Raw genomic sequence first — 16,116 nt, forward strand, 5'->3', positions numbered from 1 at the left:
GGGTGGAAGGCGGAGCCTTAGAGCCTTTGAGAACTCCCATTGGTCCGAGGACTCTGCGTCAGGCATGTGGGGCGGAAGTGGCTGGGAAGGGAATGGGGGTGTTGAATTTGGATTTTGGAGGGGACACTGGTGGACGGTCAGTTCTTGGGGGTGGCCGAGGGCGGAGATAAGGGTCTGAGAGGGCTGAGAGTGAGGATTCGGGAAAGCTCAGACGGGAGTCCGAGGGAGTTCAAAGCGTGGGATCCAAGGGGTTCAGGGAAGGGGAGGTGTGAGGAGTCAGGCTCCGAGTCAAAGGTCCAAGGGTGCTGCAGTGAAGGGCTCTTGGAAAGAGAGGTCTGAGGGGAGCCTAGAGTTGGGGGATCCGAGGAGACTGCAAATGGATGTATCTGAGGCGGCTTAGATAGGGGGCACGAGGGTGCTCAGAATGGGGCGTCTGAAAGGGCTTAAGGAGGGAGGAGGGTCCACGAGGACCTTGAATATTGTTAGAGAGTCGGGCTCAGAGTTGCAGATCCGAAGTTTTTAGGATGAGGTCTCAAATCGAGGTGTCTAAAGGGGCTCTAGGGTGCAGCCCTGGGGGATATGTGTGGTGGAGCTCTTGAGAAAGGCTCCCAATGGACTCAGGGGTTGTTCTCTGTGAGAGGCTTGGGAGGGCAAATACGTGTAGCCTGATAGGCCTTTGGTGGATGGCGTTTGGGGGAGTGTTCTGGGTGCTCATCGTGTCTAGGCAGGGAGCCTGGGGGTGCATTGGGTGGCTTTTGAGATGTTGAGGACTTAGGTTTTAGAAACCAAGTGAGTTTTGCTAGATGGCTGAGGTGAGGCCCTGGCCCATGATAAGAGCCGAAGGCTGGATCATATCCTGAGGGTGGCAGTCTTGGTGGCTTCAGTGTGTTCTCTTTCCACAGGACTGACTGGGTACTCAGAGTTGCTGTTGATGGAGGATCAGGACGCCAGGGTCCCAGCACTGGAACCATTCAGGGTGGAGCAGGTTGTCAGGACTGGGGGTGCAGAGGGTGATGGTGGGGACTAGAGGGTGGGAGATAGAGTGGGGATGGCAGGCTGACTCCTGGACTTGTGGGCTGGACTGCCCCTCCCTCTAAATTCATTCTTACCCTCAGGGTCCAGCCCCACCCCCATCCCCCAAATGGGCATTAGTCCCTCGACTTCAGGCCCTGGCCTGTGTGGGGACATCTTGAGCCTCGCTCTAGAGGAGAGGCTGCTCACTGATGTAAGCACCTCTGTGTGGGTTGAAGGGCCACACCTTCAGGGGGATCTCTCTGTCCTAGGTACCACCTGTAATCTACTATGTCCCTGACTTCATCTCCAAGGAAGAGGAGGAGTATTTGCTTCGACAGGTGACATCAGCACCCTTCTGGTCTGTTTTTTTCCCCTCTTCCCAGATCCCTCTCCAACTCCCAGCTCCTATGTGAGAGCCCACAAGGCCACAGTGAAGATCCTGGCAGGAAGGAGAGGATCATCCAGCAGCCATCCCTTACCTTCCCTCTTCCTTTCTCAGCACCTGCCTGTCAGAAAGAGTTTTTCCCAGAGGTGTAGGAGAAACCAAACTGATTCTTAGAAAAGAAGTGGTTATGATGGAGCTCAGACTCCCTGTGCTGAAACAGCCCAATCCTGCTACCTTAGAGAAGAATTTACAAACACAGGCTGAGATAGCCCAGTTCAGGCCCTTGGGATTTGGGGAATGAATAATTTACAGTGTTCAGATTTCTGTGCTGAGATAGCCTAGGCCTCAGAATGTTACAGAGTGAACGCTTCCCTGCACCGATAGCTCAGCATAGACCCAGAATCTTGGGAACAAGTTTCCCAAGCACAGAGCACCTGCGTTGAGATAGCCCAGCCTATATTCTAGTCTTAAGGTTTAGGGAAAGAAGAATTTACAAAGCTCAGAATCTTTGCACTATCTTAGTGCCCTTTGCTGCCCCAGAGCCTTAGTTACAGAGCACAGATCTTCCCTGTGCTATCCCAGCTAGTCCTGTCTAGTTGGAGTCCCAGAAATGAGTTAGCTACAAAACTCAGACTCTCCTGCTGAGACAGCCCATTCCAGCCCCATAACCACGAAGGGAATAAGGAGATTATCGAGTGGAGTATAGATTTCTTGAGACTTTTTGAAGACAGCCCATTCTAGACCCTTGGAATATTGGCAGTGGAGAAATTTCAAAGTCCTCTCTTTGCTTTACGGAGATAGCCTGGTTTAGCACATTCCCTCCTCCAGGCAATAGCAACGAGGAGGTTCTAGAACTCAGACTGCGCTGAGATAGCCCAAGAATCAGGAAATTACAGAGTGCAGACTCTTTGCTGGGATGAAAGAGTCCAGTCCATGCCAGAGCTCTGAGTAGATTCAGACCCCGATTGTGCAGCCCTAGGTCCTTTTCCTCCATCCCTAGACACAGGTGAGCTTTGAGGCCAGCAGCCTCCACATGGCAAAGGGCAAACAAACAAACAAACAAACAAATCCTGGGAACACTATCAGAGAATGAGCCCACAGACACTGAGATGACCCATTTCTATCCCCAGGTGAAAACCCCTATGTTGGCCTGGGTGGGAGAATCAGAGAAGGTGGTCCTGAAAAAGCACTGACCCCCCTTCCCACCTCCCAGGTCTTCAATGCCCCAAAGCCAAAGTGGACCCAGCTGTCCGGGAGGAAGTTACAGAACTGGGGTAAGTGTCCTGGCTGTGGGCGTGAGTGATTTAGGGATGTGGGCTGGGGAAGGCGACTCAGGTTGGATAGTATCAGGAAGTTGTGAGGGAGGGATGTCCTTGAGGATTCAAGGAGTCCTGAGGGCCAGGAGGATTCTGAGGAGTTAGGGAGTTCCTAATGAGTTGGGTGTATCTTAAAAGGTCCAGGGGTTTGGAGAAGTCAGGAAATCTTTGAAGGGTGGAGTGATCTCCAAAGAGTTTGGGGTCCCTGAGGCGGTCAGAGTGCTACCAACCACTGAGATATCCCTAATGGGGGCTCCACCTGCCAGAGCGCCTTGATTGGGTGCCCTCAGCATCCCATTACCCTTCCCCAGGTGGGCTGCCCCATCCCCGTGGGATGGTTCCTGAGCGGCTGCCACCATGGCTCCAGCGCTATGTGGACAAAGTGTCTGACCTCAGTCTTTTTGGGGGTCTCCCAGCCAACCACGTCCTTGTGAACCAGTATCTGCCTGGGGAGGGCATCATGGTAACCACACTTTCACCCCAACCCCCAGACCTCAGATCTGCCATGGGGCAGGGCATCATGTTGACCCTTGTCCACTCTCATTAAGCAGCCACAAACCCCAACCAAGCATTCACCTTCCTGTCCCCAGTTGGGGAGCCCCACTTTCACCCCTGAGGGTGGTGGGTGTGGACTACTGCCCTGTCCAGCCCTGGTGCCCCCTCCCCAGCCCCACGAGGATGGGCCACTGTACTACCCGACTGTCAGCACCATCAGCCTGGGCTCCCACACCATGCTGGACCTGTACGAGCCTCGGCAGCCAGAGGACGATGACCCTACAGAGCAGGTGGGCCCTGAAACTCTGCCGCAGCCACTTGTGGGCGCTCTGACATCCCATATCCTCCAAGAGGCCCCAATCCCACTCGCCTGCAGGGTACCACTGATACCCTTCTTCCTCTCTACCCTCATGGAGTGCACCCACATTCTCCTAGGTGCATGACCCATCTGCTTGCAGGGTGCCCTAGAAATCATAATATTAATAGATACCCTGATACCACACCTGCTGAGTGAATACCATGACATCCTCCAGATCCCCTGGCCCCACACATTCAGAGCGCTGCAATGCTGCACACAGGGCTCTAACAGACATTGGTATCCTCAGATAGCCCAATGCTATTCACTCATGGGTGTCTGACATCTCCCAGACACCCTGACTCTCGATGGCCACTGTACAGGCACCCTAACACTGACCTCCCTCCCACTCCAATAATGTGATCTGCCAGGCATGACACCCCCAAATTCTCCTTGGTACCTCAACACATGACTCACTGCTCAAGGATCCCCAGATATCCTGCCTCCTTTCTATGAGGGTTGCTCATGACAACAGCTTCCCAGATCCCTTTCTTTGATGCATTTCTGACACCCCCCTGTTCACAGAAGCTCTTCTGGACACCCTGACCCCAGCTGCTCCTTGGGGCTTCCTTTTATAATCCTACATGCTCCTGGATACCCTGACACCCCCTCCTCTCTGCCAGTGTCCTCAAACATCCTGATATCCACACAAACGTCACCTGCATCCAGACCATGTCTGCTCATCTCTTCCTCACTTCCTGGCTTCAGCCAAGTCCTCAACCTAGTTCCACCCAGTTTCCTGCGACCTCTGATCCCTCAGTCCCAGCCCCCAGCCCCTTGCAGATCCTAGCTGCAGTTCCCACGGCCTGCAGACCCTTAAGACACCCCCATCTGCAGCCTAGTTCCTGCCCCTGCCGAGGGCCTGCTGACAACCCCCTCTACTGTCTCCACTTACCCCCAAGCCTGGCCCTGGAACCCTTGGGATTTTCACTCCAAAGCCTCCATCCCTGGGAGCACACTTGCTAGCCCTAACCCTAAACCTCAGCCTTTGCCCCTGGGACTCGCTGACCCTCGCCCTCTGAACCCCCAAACCTGCCCACCTCTCCCCCTCCACGCCCCTCCCCCGTCCCTCGCCCAACTTCTGAGGACCCGCTAACCTTCAACGTGCCCCGCAGCCCCGACCCCCGCCGCAGCCAGCCACCTCGCTGCTGCTGGAACCTCGCAGCCTGCTGGTGCTCCGTGGCACCGCCTACACAAGCCTCCTCCACGGCATCGCACCCGCTCGCGTAGACGTGCTGGACGCCGCCTCCCTGCCGCCCAACGCAGCCGCTTGCCCCTCGGCGCAGCCGGGAGCCCGCCTGGCCCGCGGCACCCGCGTCTCGCTGACCATCCGCCGCGTGCCCCGCGTGCTGCGCGCTGGCCTCCTGCTCAGCAAGTGACGCCAGGTCCCAGGATCCGGCCTGATTCCCGGGCTTTCGCCTGCTCTGGACAGCTGCCACCCTGTGACCGTGAAACCCTGGGGCAGAGGCAACTCCTCTCCTCTCTCTCGGGGTTATTTTCCCAGTAACTGTGTGGGAACCATAGGAAAAGGCCCCATTACAAATAAACCAACAACAAAAAATACCTTATTTTGGTTTTGGACATGGCAGAAGGGAGGGGTCAGATGCTTGGGTTCCTGAGGGGCGCTGCGCCTGGCACCTTAGAGGGAGGGTGTGGGCCATGGGGGTCAGATGTATGGGTCACAGAGTGGAGCAGAATCCAGGGCTTTTGAGGGGGGAGGGTTATATCTGGAGACCCCTTATGTGGGTGGTGCGAGCTTGGGAGGTTCAGCTACTGGTCTGCTGGGGAGGAAGGAGTTAAGTGATACTGCTGTCACCTGAGCTGGGCATCAAATTACCTGGGTCCAGTTTCCACCTGGGAAGAGCCTGGCCCTGGGCTCCTGGCTACCTCAGGCCTGGGTGAGTCCTACTGAGGAGGTCTAGGGGTGGGTACCCCTGGCTGGGAAAAGGGCTCCTACTGGGGATCCTCACTGAATCTCTGTTCCCAGGCTCCCGAATATGGCCCTGCCCCCACCTCTGAGCCCTAGGCCCTCTTCTGAGCCCTTCAGCCACCACCCTGGAGCGCCTAGGGAGCTGGATACTGCTGAATTCACCATCTACCCTCCATCTGGAGACGAGAGAATCAGGTAGGAGCTGGTGTTTTTGAAACTTGGGTCCCAAAAGGGTGGGGGCAGTACCCCTTTTGAGAGTAGGAGATACTGTGAGTATGATCACCTGGGAACACGGGAGAGGTAGCTGGGATAGGGTGGATAATGGGCACCTACGCTTACCCAGGGACCTGTCAATGTCCCCTACCAGGTTGGAACAGGCTCAGAAGCAGGGGCAGGTCTCCTTGGACCCTCCTGAGCACTTCCAGAGTGGACTGAGGGGCACCAAGCCTGCTACTGGCCTCCCCACATTGCCAACATCCTCTTCCCAGGAGGACCCAACTGGGGCCAAACACTGTAAGGTGAGCTGAGGTGACCTGGGCCCCTCCCTGTGCCAGCTCCTACCTCCTGTTGCTCTCCCAGAATTTTGCTTCCACACCAGGGATGAGGTGATGATTCTGGAAAAATGTTGGGCATTTGTGTGGGGAGGGATGCTCTGGACAATGATTCTTTACCAACCACTGTAGAAATATTTCAATATTTTCCAGCTGAGAGTTATTTTTATCATTGGCCCATTCCTTGGCGGGGTTATCCAGCTCCATCACCCCTTCCCTGTCCAGACCTGTAGGCCCTCCATATACACATTTCCAGGAACCTTGGAACCTGGAGAATTTGAACTAGAGGTTCTCAGGCCTGGCTCCAATGGGAGGTTTCTCTAGGTGGGAGCAGCCCTGGTGCAGACCCAGTGATAGACTCTGCTGCAGAGAAGCATCCAGAAGGCAGGAGCCTGCAGAAGAAGGGTGCAATGGGAGTGGGGGCACATCTTAGTTGACTCACCAGCCCTGACTCAGCTCTTTGTGTTCCCCAGCACTCCATCTCTGGCCAGGAGGTATTGGAGGCTGAGCAGGACAGCCTGCATCTTAGCCTTCTGGGGCTGGGCCTCCAGCTGCAGGACCTGGAGCGAGGCCTGGGGCCCTGGGAATCAGCCCAGAGCGGGATGGTCCAGCTGCAGGTGGGCAATGGGAAGCTAGGATGTGGGAGGGTGGGCAGGGCCTCAGGAGTGGGTGCCAGCTCCCTTTGGTAGGAAATGGGTTTATTCCATGTTCTAGGTTGGGAAGGGGAGGAGGGGTTGTAAATCCAGGTCCCAGGTCTCTGGTGCCCCTGGTGTGTGTGTGTGTGTATGTGTGTGTGGATTGGGGAGGGGAGTGACGTCCAACTCTGTGTACCCAGGCCCTCCAGGCAGACCTCCGTGGGGCAGCTGAGCGTTTAGATGCACTGCTGGCATTCGGTGAGGGGCTGGCACAGCGGAGTGAGCCCCAAGCCCGGGCACCCCTGGAGCAGGTCCTGAGGGCCTTCAGAGCCCATCGAGACAGCATCTTCCGGCAGCTGTGGCGGCTGCAGGCCCAGCTGGTCAGCTTCAGCCTGGTATGGACCACCCTGGTGGTCCCTGGTGCAGGCACCAGTCCCAACCCTCATGACCTCTGTCCTCTGACCAGGTGTTTGAGGAGATCAACACACTGGAGCAGGACTTGGAGGTTGAGGGGGACTCAGACGGGCCAGGACATGGTAGGATCTGGGGGCCCTGGGCATCCGGTAGCCTCCCCACTCCTGCAGAGTTGGAGTGGGACCCGGCGGGGGACGTTGGGGGCCTCGGGCCTTTGGGGCGAAGGACAGCCTGGACACCAGGGGCTCCCTGTGAGCTATGTGGCCACAGGGGCCCCTGGGGCAGGGGACAAAGCCTCGAGGTAAGAGCAGGTGGGGTCACCTCCCCCCAGGCACCCATGGACCCCTCTGTGTGCCTCCTAGCAGGGTCCTTCCCCTTCAAGGTTTTCATGGCTCTGTTTCTCCCTCTATCCCTCTCGGGGTCTATTTCTCTTTTGCTATCTCAGTGTCCCCTCCCCTCCCTCCCTCTGCCTCTCTTGGCCTCCATGCCTTCCTCCATCTCACTCTGTTTCCTTCTGTTGTATCTACATTTCCTCATTTCCTCTCACTCTCTCCCTCACTCACCCCTAGGGGCCACACTATTCCAAATTCACTCCCATCTCAAAGCCCCCAGTGCATGCCCAGCTTACCTCCTCATTCATTCGTCTCTCCTCAGATGTTACCTCTTCAGGGAGGCCTGCTCTGCCCTCCAAATATTATTGCTCCTCATCCTTTGACTTTATTTCCTAACTGCACTTACCACATCTTGACATTATACATTTGTTTATTAACTTATGGTCTCTCCCTCTCTCCTGCTAGAATATAAACTCCATGGATGCCAGGACTTTGTCTGTTTCTACATCCACTGTGTCCCCAGCTCCTAGAACTGTGCCTGGCATGTAACAGACACTCATTAAATATTTGTTGAATGAATGAATAAATAATGTCTCCCTTCTCTTGGTTTCTTTGTCTCTGTCCCTCTCTTCATCTCTCCCCGTGATCTCTTTCCCCAGAGTCTCATCTCTACAACACCCACCCCCCATCTAGGTCCTTTCCCAACCTTGTGTGTCTTTGTCACTGGTTCTCCAAGGACCTCACCACTCTCTTCTCTAAAAGGACATGCTCATGTCAGGCCTCAACCATCGGAAACACTTAGCAGGTCACCGAAGACGCTCCCTGCTCCGGAAGTCCCAGGTGAGCTGGTCCTCAACCAGGTGTATCACTCAGGAATCTCGATGGCAAGTGACAGCAATCCAACCCAAGCTGAGTTGCACAAAAAAGGGGGTGCTATTTTTTTCATGTGACTGAAAAGTCCAGGTGCTGTTGAATTCCAGACCACAGCTGCTGTCAGGGCTGAGTTCTCCCCTTTTGGACTCTGCTTCTCCAAGGTGGATTCCTTCTCAGCAAAATGGCTGCCCCAGAAGCAACGTACTCACTTCCCACTGGCTTCCCCACCCCAGGAGGAGACAGTGTCACTGTACCTACCTGCAGTTAAAGTCCTAGGGCTGACTCCAGCTTCCCCAACTTGAGTCATGGCCTAGACCTGGAACCAATCACAGTAGCCAAGCTGATGGAGGGCTGCTATTGGCCAGGTCTGGGTCACATGCCTAATCACGGAAGTGGAGTCGTGAGGTCAGGAGAGTGGGGAGGTATGACACCCACCCCCACCAGCTGAACCACTGTTACCAGGAAAAGGGGGATTGGATGGAGGGCAGGCACAAACAGACATCCACTACACTTGGAGGTATTCCAAGCCTGTGTGGGGTCCTGGGGATGGAGGGGGTGCTAGGAAAGGAGGAGAAATAAGCTCAGCTCTGTAGGTCTACAGCAGCAAGGGAAAGACCACATTAAGTGCCACTTCTACCCATTCTAATGCTGGCTGCTATCTACCCTTAGGACAAGGTGAGGCAAGTATCTCCCAATCTCCAGGATGTGATGCTAGAGGTAGACCCTGGGTGAGATGCCTGGAAGATGGGTCTGGGGGGTGTGGGGGACAGGGCTCACGGTGGCAGCCCAGCCACACATTTAACACTACATTTCCCTTCACAGAGCCCCCAGTTCTACATCCAGGCGGCCCCTGACCTTCCTCCTTCTCTTCCTCTTCCTTCTCCTGGTGGGTGCCATGTTGCTCCTGCCCACGTCAGGGGGCTCCTGCTGCTCTCCTGCCCGACTGGCCAGGACACCTTACCTGGTGCTCAGCTATGTCAATGGTCCTCCCCCAATCTGAGTACAGTCCAGATATACGTAATAAATAGTTGCCATCAAAGGATGTGTCTGTCTGTTCCAGCTGCTGTAACAAAATGATGTAGACTGGGTGGCTTATGAACAATAGAAATTGATTTCTCACAGCTGAAAAGTCCAAGATCAAGGTGCTGGAAGATTCAGTGTCTGATGAAGACCCTCCTCCTGGTTCATAGATGGTCATCTTCTCACTGTGTCCTCACATGGAAGAAGGGGCAAGGAGCTGTCCAGATCTCTTTTATGAGGGCACTAATCCCTTTCATGAGGGTGGAGCCCTCATGACCTAATCACCTCCCAAGGGCCCCACCTCCCAATACTATCACTTTGAGGATTAGGATTTCAAGATATGAATTTTGAGGGGACCCAAACATTCAGTCTATAGCAGGATGTGTGAGGACACTGGGTGCCCAAGGATTGAGAATCTAGGAAATGGTCCTGATACATCTGGACGCCTCCTCCACAGATCCCTTTGCCTTGAGCATAGAACACAGAACGGAATCAGCCCACATTGGGTTGGGTTCCCCCAGAATCTGAGACAAAGATTTAGGCACAGGTAGCTTTTTCGGGGAGGTGATCCTAAGCAGATTGACAGGGAAGTGGGAAGTGAGCCAGGGAAGGGAGTTAATGAGCTGGTTGCTGCTCTGGCACCGGGGGTGCCATCCCCCTGGGGAACTCTGGGAGACTAGAACACATTCAAAGTTGTTCTACCCAAGAGGGAAAGAGGTTGTGGCATGTGTACCAGCTCCCATCTCTCATTGGTTAAGGACTGTTCCTGGAGATGTTAACTCCCAGCACTTCCAGCCTCTCCTGCCTGTAAAAGACCCTTAGGCAAAGAGGCACAGATGCTTGCCACAGGAAGCTAGAGGAAGGGTGCAAGTGTACAGGAGGGGTGCAGGTGATGTGGGTGGGTTGCCTATGGCCCCTGACCTGCATTCAACCAGGAGCTCTGTTTAAACATTCTACATGGTGGGCTTCCAGGCTGGCCAGCACTGGTGCAGGACTGTGAAAGCTCCCCTCTCCCAGGTCTTGACGACACCAAGCTGAATTGCCAGGGCTTAGACCCGGAGTCCATTCCCCAGCCTCAGGTATCTAAGCTCATCCTGTCCCCAGAGTTTAAGGCATCAGGACAAGAGGTGGGGCAGACTCAGACTCAGGAACAGAGGCAGGAGCCCTGTGCTAGGCTCCTGGATATGCCCTTAAGACAGATCCCTTCACCTTTAATTCTCATAACCACCGTGATGTGTCCCTCCTTAACAGAATGGGAAACTGAGGCTCTAGAGGGGAAGCCCCTAGTCTGAGGCCACACAGGGAGCAAGTGACTGAAGCCTAATCCCCATGATTTAAAAAGAAATGGGAATTTATTTTCGTGAGTAACAGAAAAGGTCAGGACTGCAAGCATAGCTGGATCCAGGGGCTCAGTTCTTTCCTCTGTTTTGGCTTCATTCTTATCCAAGTGGTGGCCAGAGTGCCCCGCAAAGCCCCCAAGCAGACATCCCACCAATTTGGCAGCTGATAGGAGAGTTACTTGTCCCTTGCAGTTCCAACCAAAGTCCCACGTGCTTCGCTGGCCCTGCAGTCAGCCTTGCCTGAACCATGAAAACGGGGAGGAGTGGTTCTCCAAAAACAGTCAGGGAACTGTTACCAGATGGGGAATGGACACTGAGGGAGTGGGGCGGGAAGCAGCAGATGCTGGGAGTTACTCCAGGTTCTGGGAGAAGTCAAGATGCAAACCTGGGTCTGTTCTGTTTCAAATGGGAGACTGGGTCTCTGTTCCCAACCAAGGAGGAGACATGGTCTCCCTGGGGTCACCAGCTAATAAGATAGTCTTGGTAATACTGACCCAACCAACCGGGCAATGGAGCAAGTTGTACCATTCATTCACTCATTCATTTAATATTGACTAAATGTTTGCTATGAACCAGGTCCTGGTCAAAGAGCAGGGCTATGACCCCGAACAAGGCAGGCTAAGATCCTGGTCCATGTTGCTGACATTCTAGTCGGGGAAAGCTAACAGTAAGTAAAAGAGATAGGCAAAATCTGTCACAGGTCAGGTAGTGAAAGATGCTAAGGAGAAAACTAAAGCGTGCAAAGGCAGGGTGTGTGGGTGCAATTTAATTAGGATGGATAAGGAAGGAATCAGGGAGACAATTATTATGCAACAATTATGTCATTATATCAAATTGCAGTGAGGACACAAGCCACAGGGACTCCTAGAGGGGGGCTGTCTGATAGAAATACAATGTGAACCACGAATATAATTTTGAATTTCCTGTCACAGTAAAACAGTAGAAACAGATGAAATTTATTTTAATAATTTAATTTATACTCTAACCCAACATATCCAAAATATCACTTCAACATGTCATCAGTATAAAAATAGAGGTCTTTTACAATCCTTTTTTTTTCTTACTGCATCTTTGAAATCTGGTGTGTGTTTTATACTTTTTAGCACGTCTCAATTTGGACACCTTAATTTGCAACAGATAAAATGAAATGTAGTGCTACCAATACAATACAGCTGTGTTTAATGACAAACTATTTTACACTGCTTCAATTTTAAATTTAAATTATTTAAAGTTTATAAAAATTAAAAAAAATTCCCTGGTTGCAATAATCACATTTAAAATGCTCAAGTCACAGGTAGCTCCCAGCTACTGTACTGGACAGTGCAGACCTGGAAGAGCATTCCAGGTAAAGGGAACAGCAAGTACAAAGGCCCTGAGGTAGGATTTTGCCTGGCACATGGGAAGGCCAGTGTGGCTGGAGCATGAATGGTGGAGTGGGCGACTGGAGAGAGGTAAGGTGAAAGAGACAATGGAGACAGATCAGGTGGACTGTGGACCACAGTGAGGACTTCTAGTCTGCATGAGATGGGCACGGGAGGGTTTTTGGTTGTTGTTTTTTCAACTTTCATTCTGGGAATTTTTGAACTTGTACAAAAGGGGAAGGAACAGCATTACAAGTCCTTGTGGACTCATTACTGACTCTGATCATTAGCGACTCAGGGCACCTCTCAGGTGCCCACTCCCCTCTTCCTAGATTACTTTGAAGCCAGTTCTAGATATCATATCCTTTTTTTCACCAACAATTCAAGGAGCGTCTCCAGAAGATCAATTTTGTTTTAAAACCCAGTCACAACACTCCTATCACTGTAAAGACAATTCCAGTCACTCCTCCACATCATCATCCCTCAGATGTCGCTGTCGGAGGGAGCTGAGCAGGAGAGGTGGGAACTCATGGGTGTGCCTGGTGACTCCTCATGGGGTACTGTGAGTGTCCCAGAATTCCCCAAGGCCCCACTGGGCCACCTCATGCTCCTGGTCATTGTCTTGGCCCCTTTGGGACCACTGAGTTTGTGACCCAAGACAAGGACATATTCTAGTGACCTGTCATTCCTAATAGGGTGGAGATCAGAATCTGTAAGGGAGTGCAGATGTTATTATTTCCAAGCTCAGAAATTTAATTGAAACTGATGGCTAAGTCTGTGAAGAAGTTATGTACAGAAGTTAATAAAGTCTCAGAAAATACAGGCTTTCCTTTTCTCAAATCTCTTGAAAAAATGCGCCCTCTGTACAAAGATCTCTGGTGCTCAAAGATAAATGACCAGTGACACATTGATATGACCATTGTCTATTTTGTTTTTTGTAACTTTTAGTTTTGTTTCAAGTTACTGAAAAGTTTTAAGACTAGTACTACAAACCCCCATACACCCTTCACCCACATTCACCAATTGTTAACATTTTACCTCATGGGCTTCACCACTCGGTCTCACTGATATGTATGTGCACATATTTTTGGAACCATTTGAGAGTAACTATACTTCAGCGTACAGTTCTTAAGATCAAGGGCATCCTCTTACGCAACTAGAGTACAATTACGAGAATTAGGAAATGTAGTAACTCAATTCATTCAATGACGGCTGTCCCTCACAAGCTTCCGTTTGCTCCTGAGGCCATTAACCCACCTCACATAACTCAAGAAAGCCCTCAAGCAGAAGAGCAGAGTTGCAGGGGCTCAGAGTAGGAAGCTGGCAGCCTCTAGAGAACCCTCTTGTGCAGCTACAAGTGAACACAAATAGGCAGGAGGGTTATGGGGTTGGGACATTATCATCTGCTGCCACATGTATTTCACTATATCATCATAACAGCCACATGAGGGAGGCACCATTAGCACGCCCATTTTGCAGATAAGGGTGTTGAGGCACAAAGAGGTTAAATCACTTGCCTATGATCATGTAATCAGTAAGCGTTGGAACTGGGGTTTAAACCCAGGCATTCCATTTCCAGAGTCTATAATCACTGCTCACTCACCTACAATCTCCTCCCTCAAATCGGGCATTCTCCTCCCCCATCCTCTTTACCAGGCAAACTCCATTCACTGGTAATACCCAGGTGAATGTCTCCCTTCCTGACCAGGATGCCCGGCCCCAGTGGGGACTCGATCACGGCTTGCAGCCCTGCCAGAAGCTCCCATCCTGGAGTTTATTAGGGCTCAAGATCTTGGAGTCAGAAGTGAGCAAGACGGGGGAAAAAAAAACAGAAGTGAGGAAGAGGGAGATTAAAGGTGGAGACGTAATGGGGGTGAGATGGGTAGGACCCCATCTCAACCCCATTACCCACTTTCAAGACTCTGATTTTCACTCTGAAATGGAGCCAGGCCAGGAGTAACTGCATCACCCTGCTGAAAAACAGGCTGCGAGAGATGAACGTGGCTGCGGAGGTCTGAGTACCAACCAGAGACAAAGCTGAAGTAGAAGCCACATGCACAAACCTCACAGCCTGTGCTCTGGGCACTCCAAGTCCCAGCTGGGCCCCTGCATTTCTCCCTTTTGTCCTCTCCAGGCCTCTACCCACACTGGTCCTCCTGCTTAAAAGTCTATCCCTACCTTCTGGCAAACACCTTATAATTCTTCACATTTCAATTCCACCTTATAACTATTCGAGTACCTCCTCCCCCACTGGGATTGGGGCAGAGATTGTTTCTCATCTGTCCATCCTCCCTTTGGTCCAAGGTCTGGGCTCCTTTCCTAAGGCCTTCCTCCTCCTCTCAACTGCATCTTGCTAAGAATTCAACTGCTTTCCATTTATTTAACAGACATGGGTGCAAATACAGCTGAGGGCTGCAAAATGCAGTACCCCAGAGAATGTCTAGAGCAGGTCCATGTGAGGACATGGGAGGAGGTACGCCTGTGGCCCATGGGTCTCTCTCTCCTCCCCTACCCCTGGGCGTTGCTAACAAAAATCTCGGCCTATAGCTGAGGCTGGACTCAGTCAGGTTTGAGGGCCCCGCCACTGCCTCAGGGATTACCAGCCAGGCCTCCTCTGCTCTATCATTTCCTCTCCTGCTTCACTACTCTCCATTAAGGAGTTAACTGGGGCTTCTTTGGGGTCAAGCCAGGGTAGGTTCCCTCCATGGGTCTGCTCAGGAGAACTATGCTGCTCCAACCAATCTGCCAATCTAGAGGCTCCAGAGGGGGAAGAGACAGCTCCCCACACCCATCCCCTCCCAGAGGGTCACTTCTGGGTATGTTGGGGGGGGGGGACACTTCAAAAACCCCCAAACACATTAAGACCACCAAAAGGGAAGTAAGCAAATCCCCAATTTTATTCCCTTTGTCCAACAGTCCTGAGCAGGAAAGTGGGCAGGAGTTGCGGCTCCCCCTCAGAACCATCATGTAGAGGTCTTGAGGAGGTCTTTAATTGATTAGCTGAAGTGAAAGAACCCTAGCCCCTTCCTCACCGGTCCAAGTTTGTCACAATGGGGCAAAGGTTTTTCTAAGGGGGATTCCAGACTTCTCATCCTCCATCAGGGCATCTTTTCAAACTCCTCAGCAAAAAGTCTGTTCTTTTCAGAGTTAAATACAGGAGAAGGGAGTTTCCTTGAGGAACCAGGAGTAGGTATGTTCTCAGGAGTCAAGAGAGGGGCATGTCAGTTTCTTTCTGTCCAACAGCCGGGCCTCCCGGCTCCCCAGGCCTGAGGGTAAGTAGCTCTCAGCTTGAGAGTCCAGCCAGCCGGCGACCCAGGCCGCCCCCAGCCTTCATGGGGAAGTTTGACCCGTTACCATACATCGGGCAAGGTCGGGCATCTCTCGCCATCGGACCCTTCATCATCAAGAAGGCACTCCACTATCCCCAGTCTGTCGATCTAGTCTCTTAAGACCGCTCACCTTCCATCAGGCGGGTTCCCTTGTCCCCCCCACGCAGTCAGGCGGGCCCCTCGTTCCCCTGGGCCATCGGGCGAGCCCTTCTGCCAGTCACCGTCCTTCGGACGGGGTCTCCGGTGCCCCCATGCTGTCAAGCGGTCTCCTTGGACCGTCATCAACGTCAGGCGGAGTCCCTGGGGTTTCCCGCGCCACGGGTCTCCTCGATCGGTTCCCCCAAACGCACGAAGGCGCCCATGGCCTTGGCGTGGCCGGAGCGTAGCAGCTGGAGCTGGCGGCGCCCGCGGCGGTACAGGTACTCAATGCGCAGTACGTCGGAGCGTGGCAGGCTGGCGTGCTGCCGGAATTCGGCCCGCACCCGCGCCTCGGCGCCCGGCTTCCCGCGCCCGGCGCGCAGTAGCTCGCGGTACAGGCTCAGAACTTGTCTCTGCAGCCGGCTGGGGCGACTCATGGTTACAGCTGGGCCGCGGGCGCACACAGTCAACGCGTCACAAAGTCGTGCGGCAGCACTGTTGGGAAAAGCGGCGTTGCAAGGCAACAGGCACTTCCGCCTCCTGCTTTGAGGCACCGTCGCGTCCCATTGGCTGTCGCTGTAGTTGCATCACAATGTCGCGAGTAAGGGGCGGGGCCTCTGAATTACTG

General features: G+C 53.1%; 3 protein-coding genes across 12 annotated transcripts; 2 read left to right on the forward strand and 1 right to left on the reverse strand.

Annotated features, from left to right (window-relative positions):
- Positions 1–48: 48 nt before the first annotated feature.
- Positions 49–5,685, forward strand: ALKBH6 (alkB homolog 6). 5 transcript variants are annotated; one of them, XM_032488123.1, is made up of 8 exons: positions 49–136; positions 903–985; positions 1,284–1,352; positions 2,613–2,673; positions 3,027–3,178; positions 3,384–3,500; positions 4,681–4,950; positions 5,553–5,685. In XM_032488123.1, the coding sequence occupies exons 2-7, from the start codon at positions 932–934 to the stop codon at positions 4,942–4,944; spliced, it is 717 nt and encodes a 238-aa protein (XP_032344014.1). In that variant the 5' UTR covers positions 49–136; positions 903–931; the 3' UTR covers positions 4,945–4,950; positions 5,553–5,685. The 5 variants fall into 5 exon arrangements, with proteins under 5 accessions (XP_032344014.1, XP_032344013.1, XP_032344017.1 ...); XM_032488122.1 differs by lacking the exon at positions 5,553–5,685 and having other exon boundaries at positions 4,681–5,126; XM_032488126.1 differs by lacking the exon at positions 5,553–5,685 and having other exon boundaries at positions 3,422–3,500; positions 4,681–4,820.
- SYNE4 (spectrin repeat containing nuclear envelope family member 4) lies at positions 4,818–9,339 on the forward strand. Of its 6 annotated transcripts, none has more exons than XR_004322917.1 (8): positions 4,818–4,950; positions 5,553–5,690; positions 5,863–6,013; positions 6,520–6,663; positions 6,882–7,076; positions 7,148–8,267; positions 8,970–9,028; positions 9,123–9,339. XR_004322917.1 is itself a non-coding variant. In XM_014559008.2 (7 exons), exons 1-7 carry the CDS (start codon positions 5,563–5,565, stop codon positions 9,298–9,300), a joined length of 987 nt encoding a protein of 328 aa, XP_014414494.2. In that variant the 5' UTR covers positions 5,279–5,562; the 3' UTR covers positions 9,301–9,339. The 6 variants fall into 6 exon arrangements, 1 of the variants encoding a protein (XP_014414494.2); XR_004322916.1 differs by lacking the exon at positions 4,818–4,950 and adding an exon at positions 5,279–5,463; XR_004322915.1 differs by lacking the exon at positions 4,818–4,950 and having other exon boundaries at positions 5,279–5,690; positions 8,462–9,028.
- Positions 9,340–11,710: 2,371 nt separating this feature from the next.
- SDHAF1 (succinate dehydrogenase complex assembly factor 1) lies at positions 11,711–16,017 on the reverse strand. Its single transcript, XM_014559039.2, is given in 2 exon segments — positions 11,711–15,657; positions 15,659–16,017. Coding segments are annotated over 2 exon segments (357 nt in total). The 5' UTR covers positions 15,926–16,017; the 3' UTR covers positions 11,711–15,567.
- Between the last annotated feature and the right edge of the window lie 99 nt (positions 16,018–16,116).

This window comes from Camelus ferus, chromosome 9 (genome assembly GCF_009834535.1).
Source record: "Camelus ferus isolate YT-003-E chromosome 9, BCGSAC_Cfer_1.0, whole genome shotgun sequence".
Lineage (NCBI taxonomy): Eukaryota > Metazoa > Chordata > Mammalia > Artiodactyla > Camelidae > Camelus > Camelus ferus.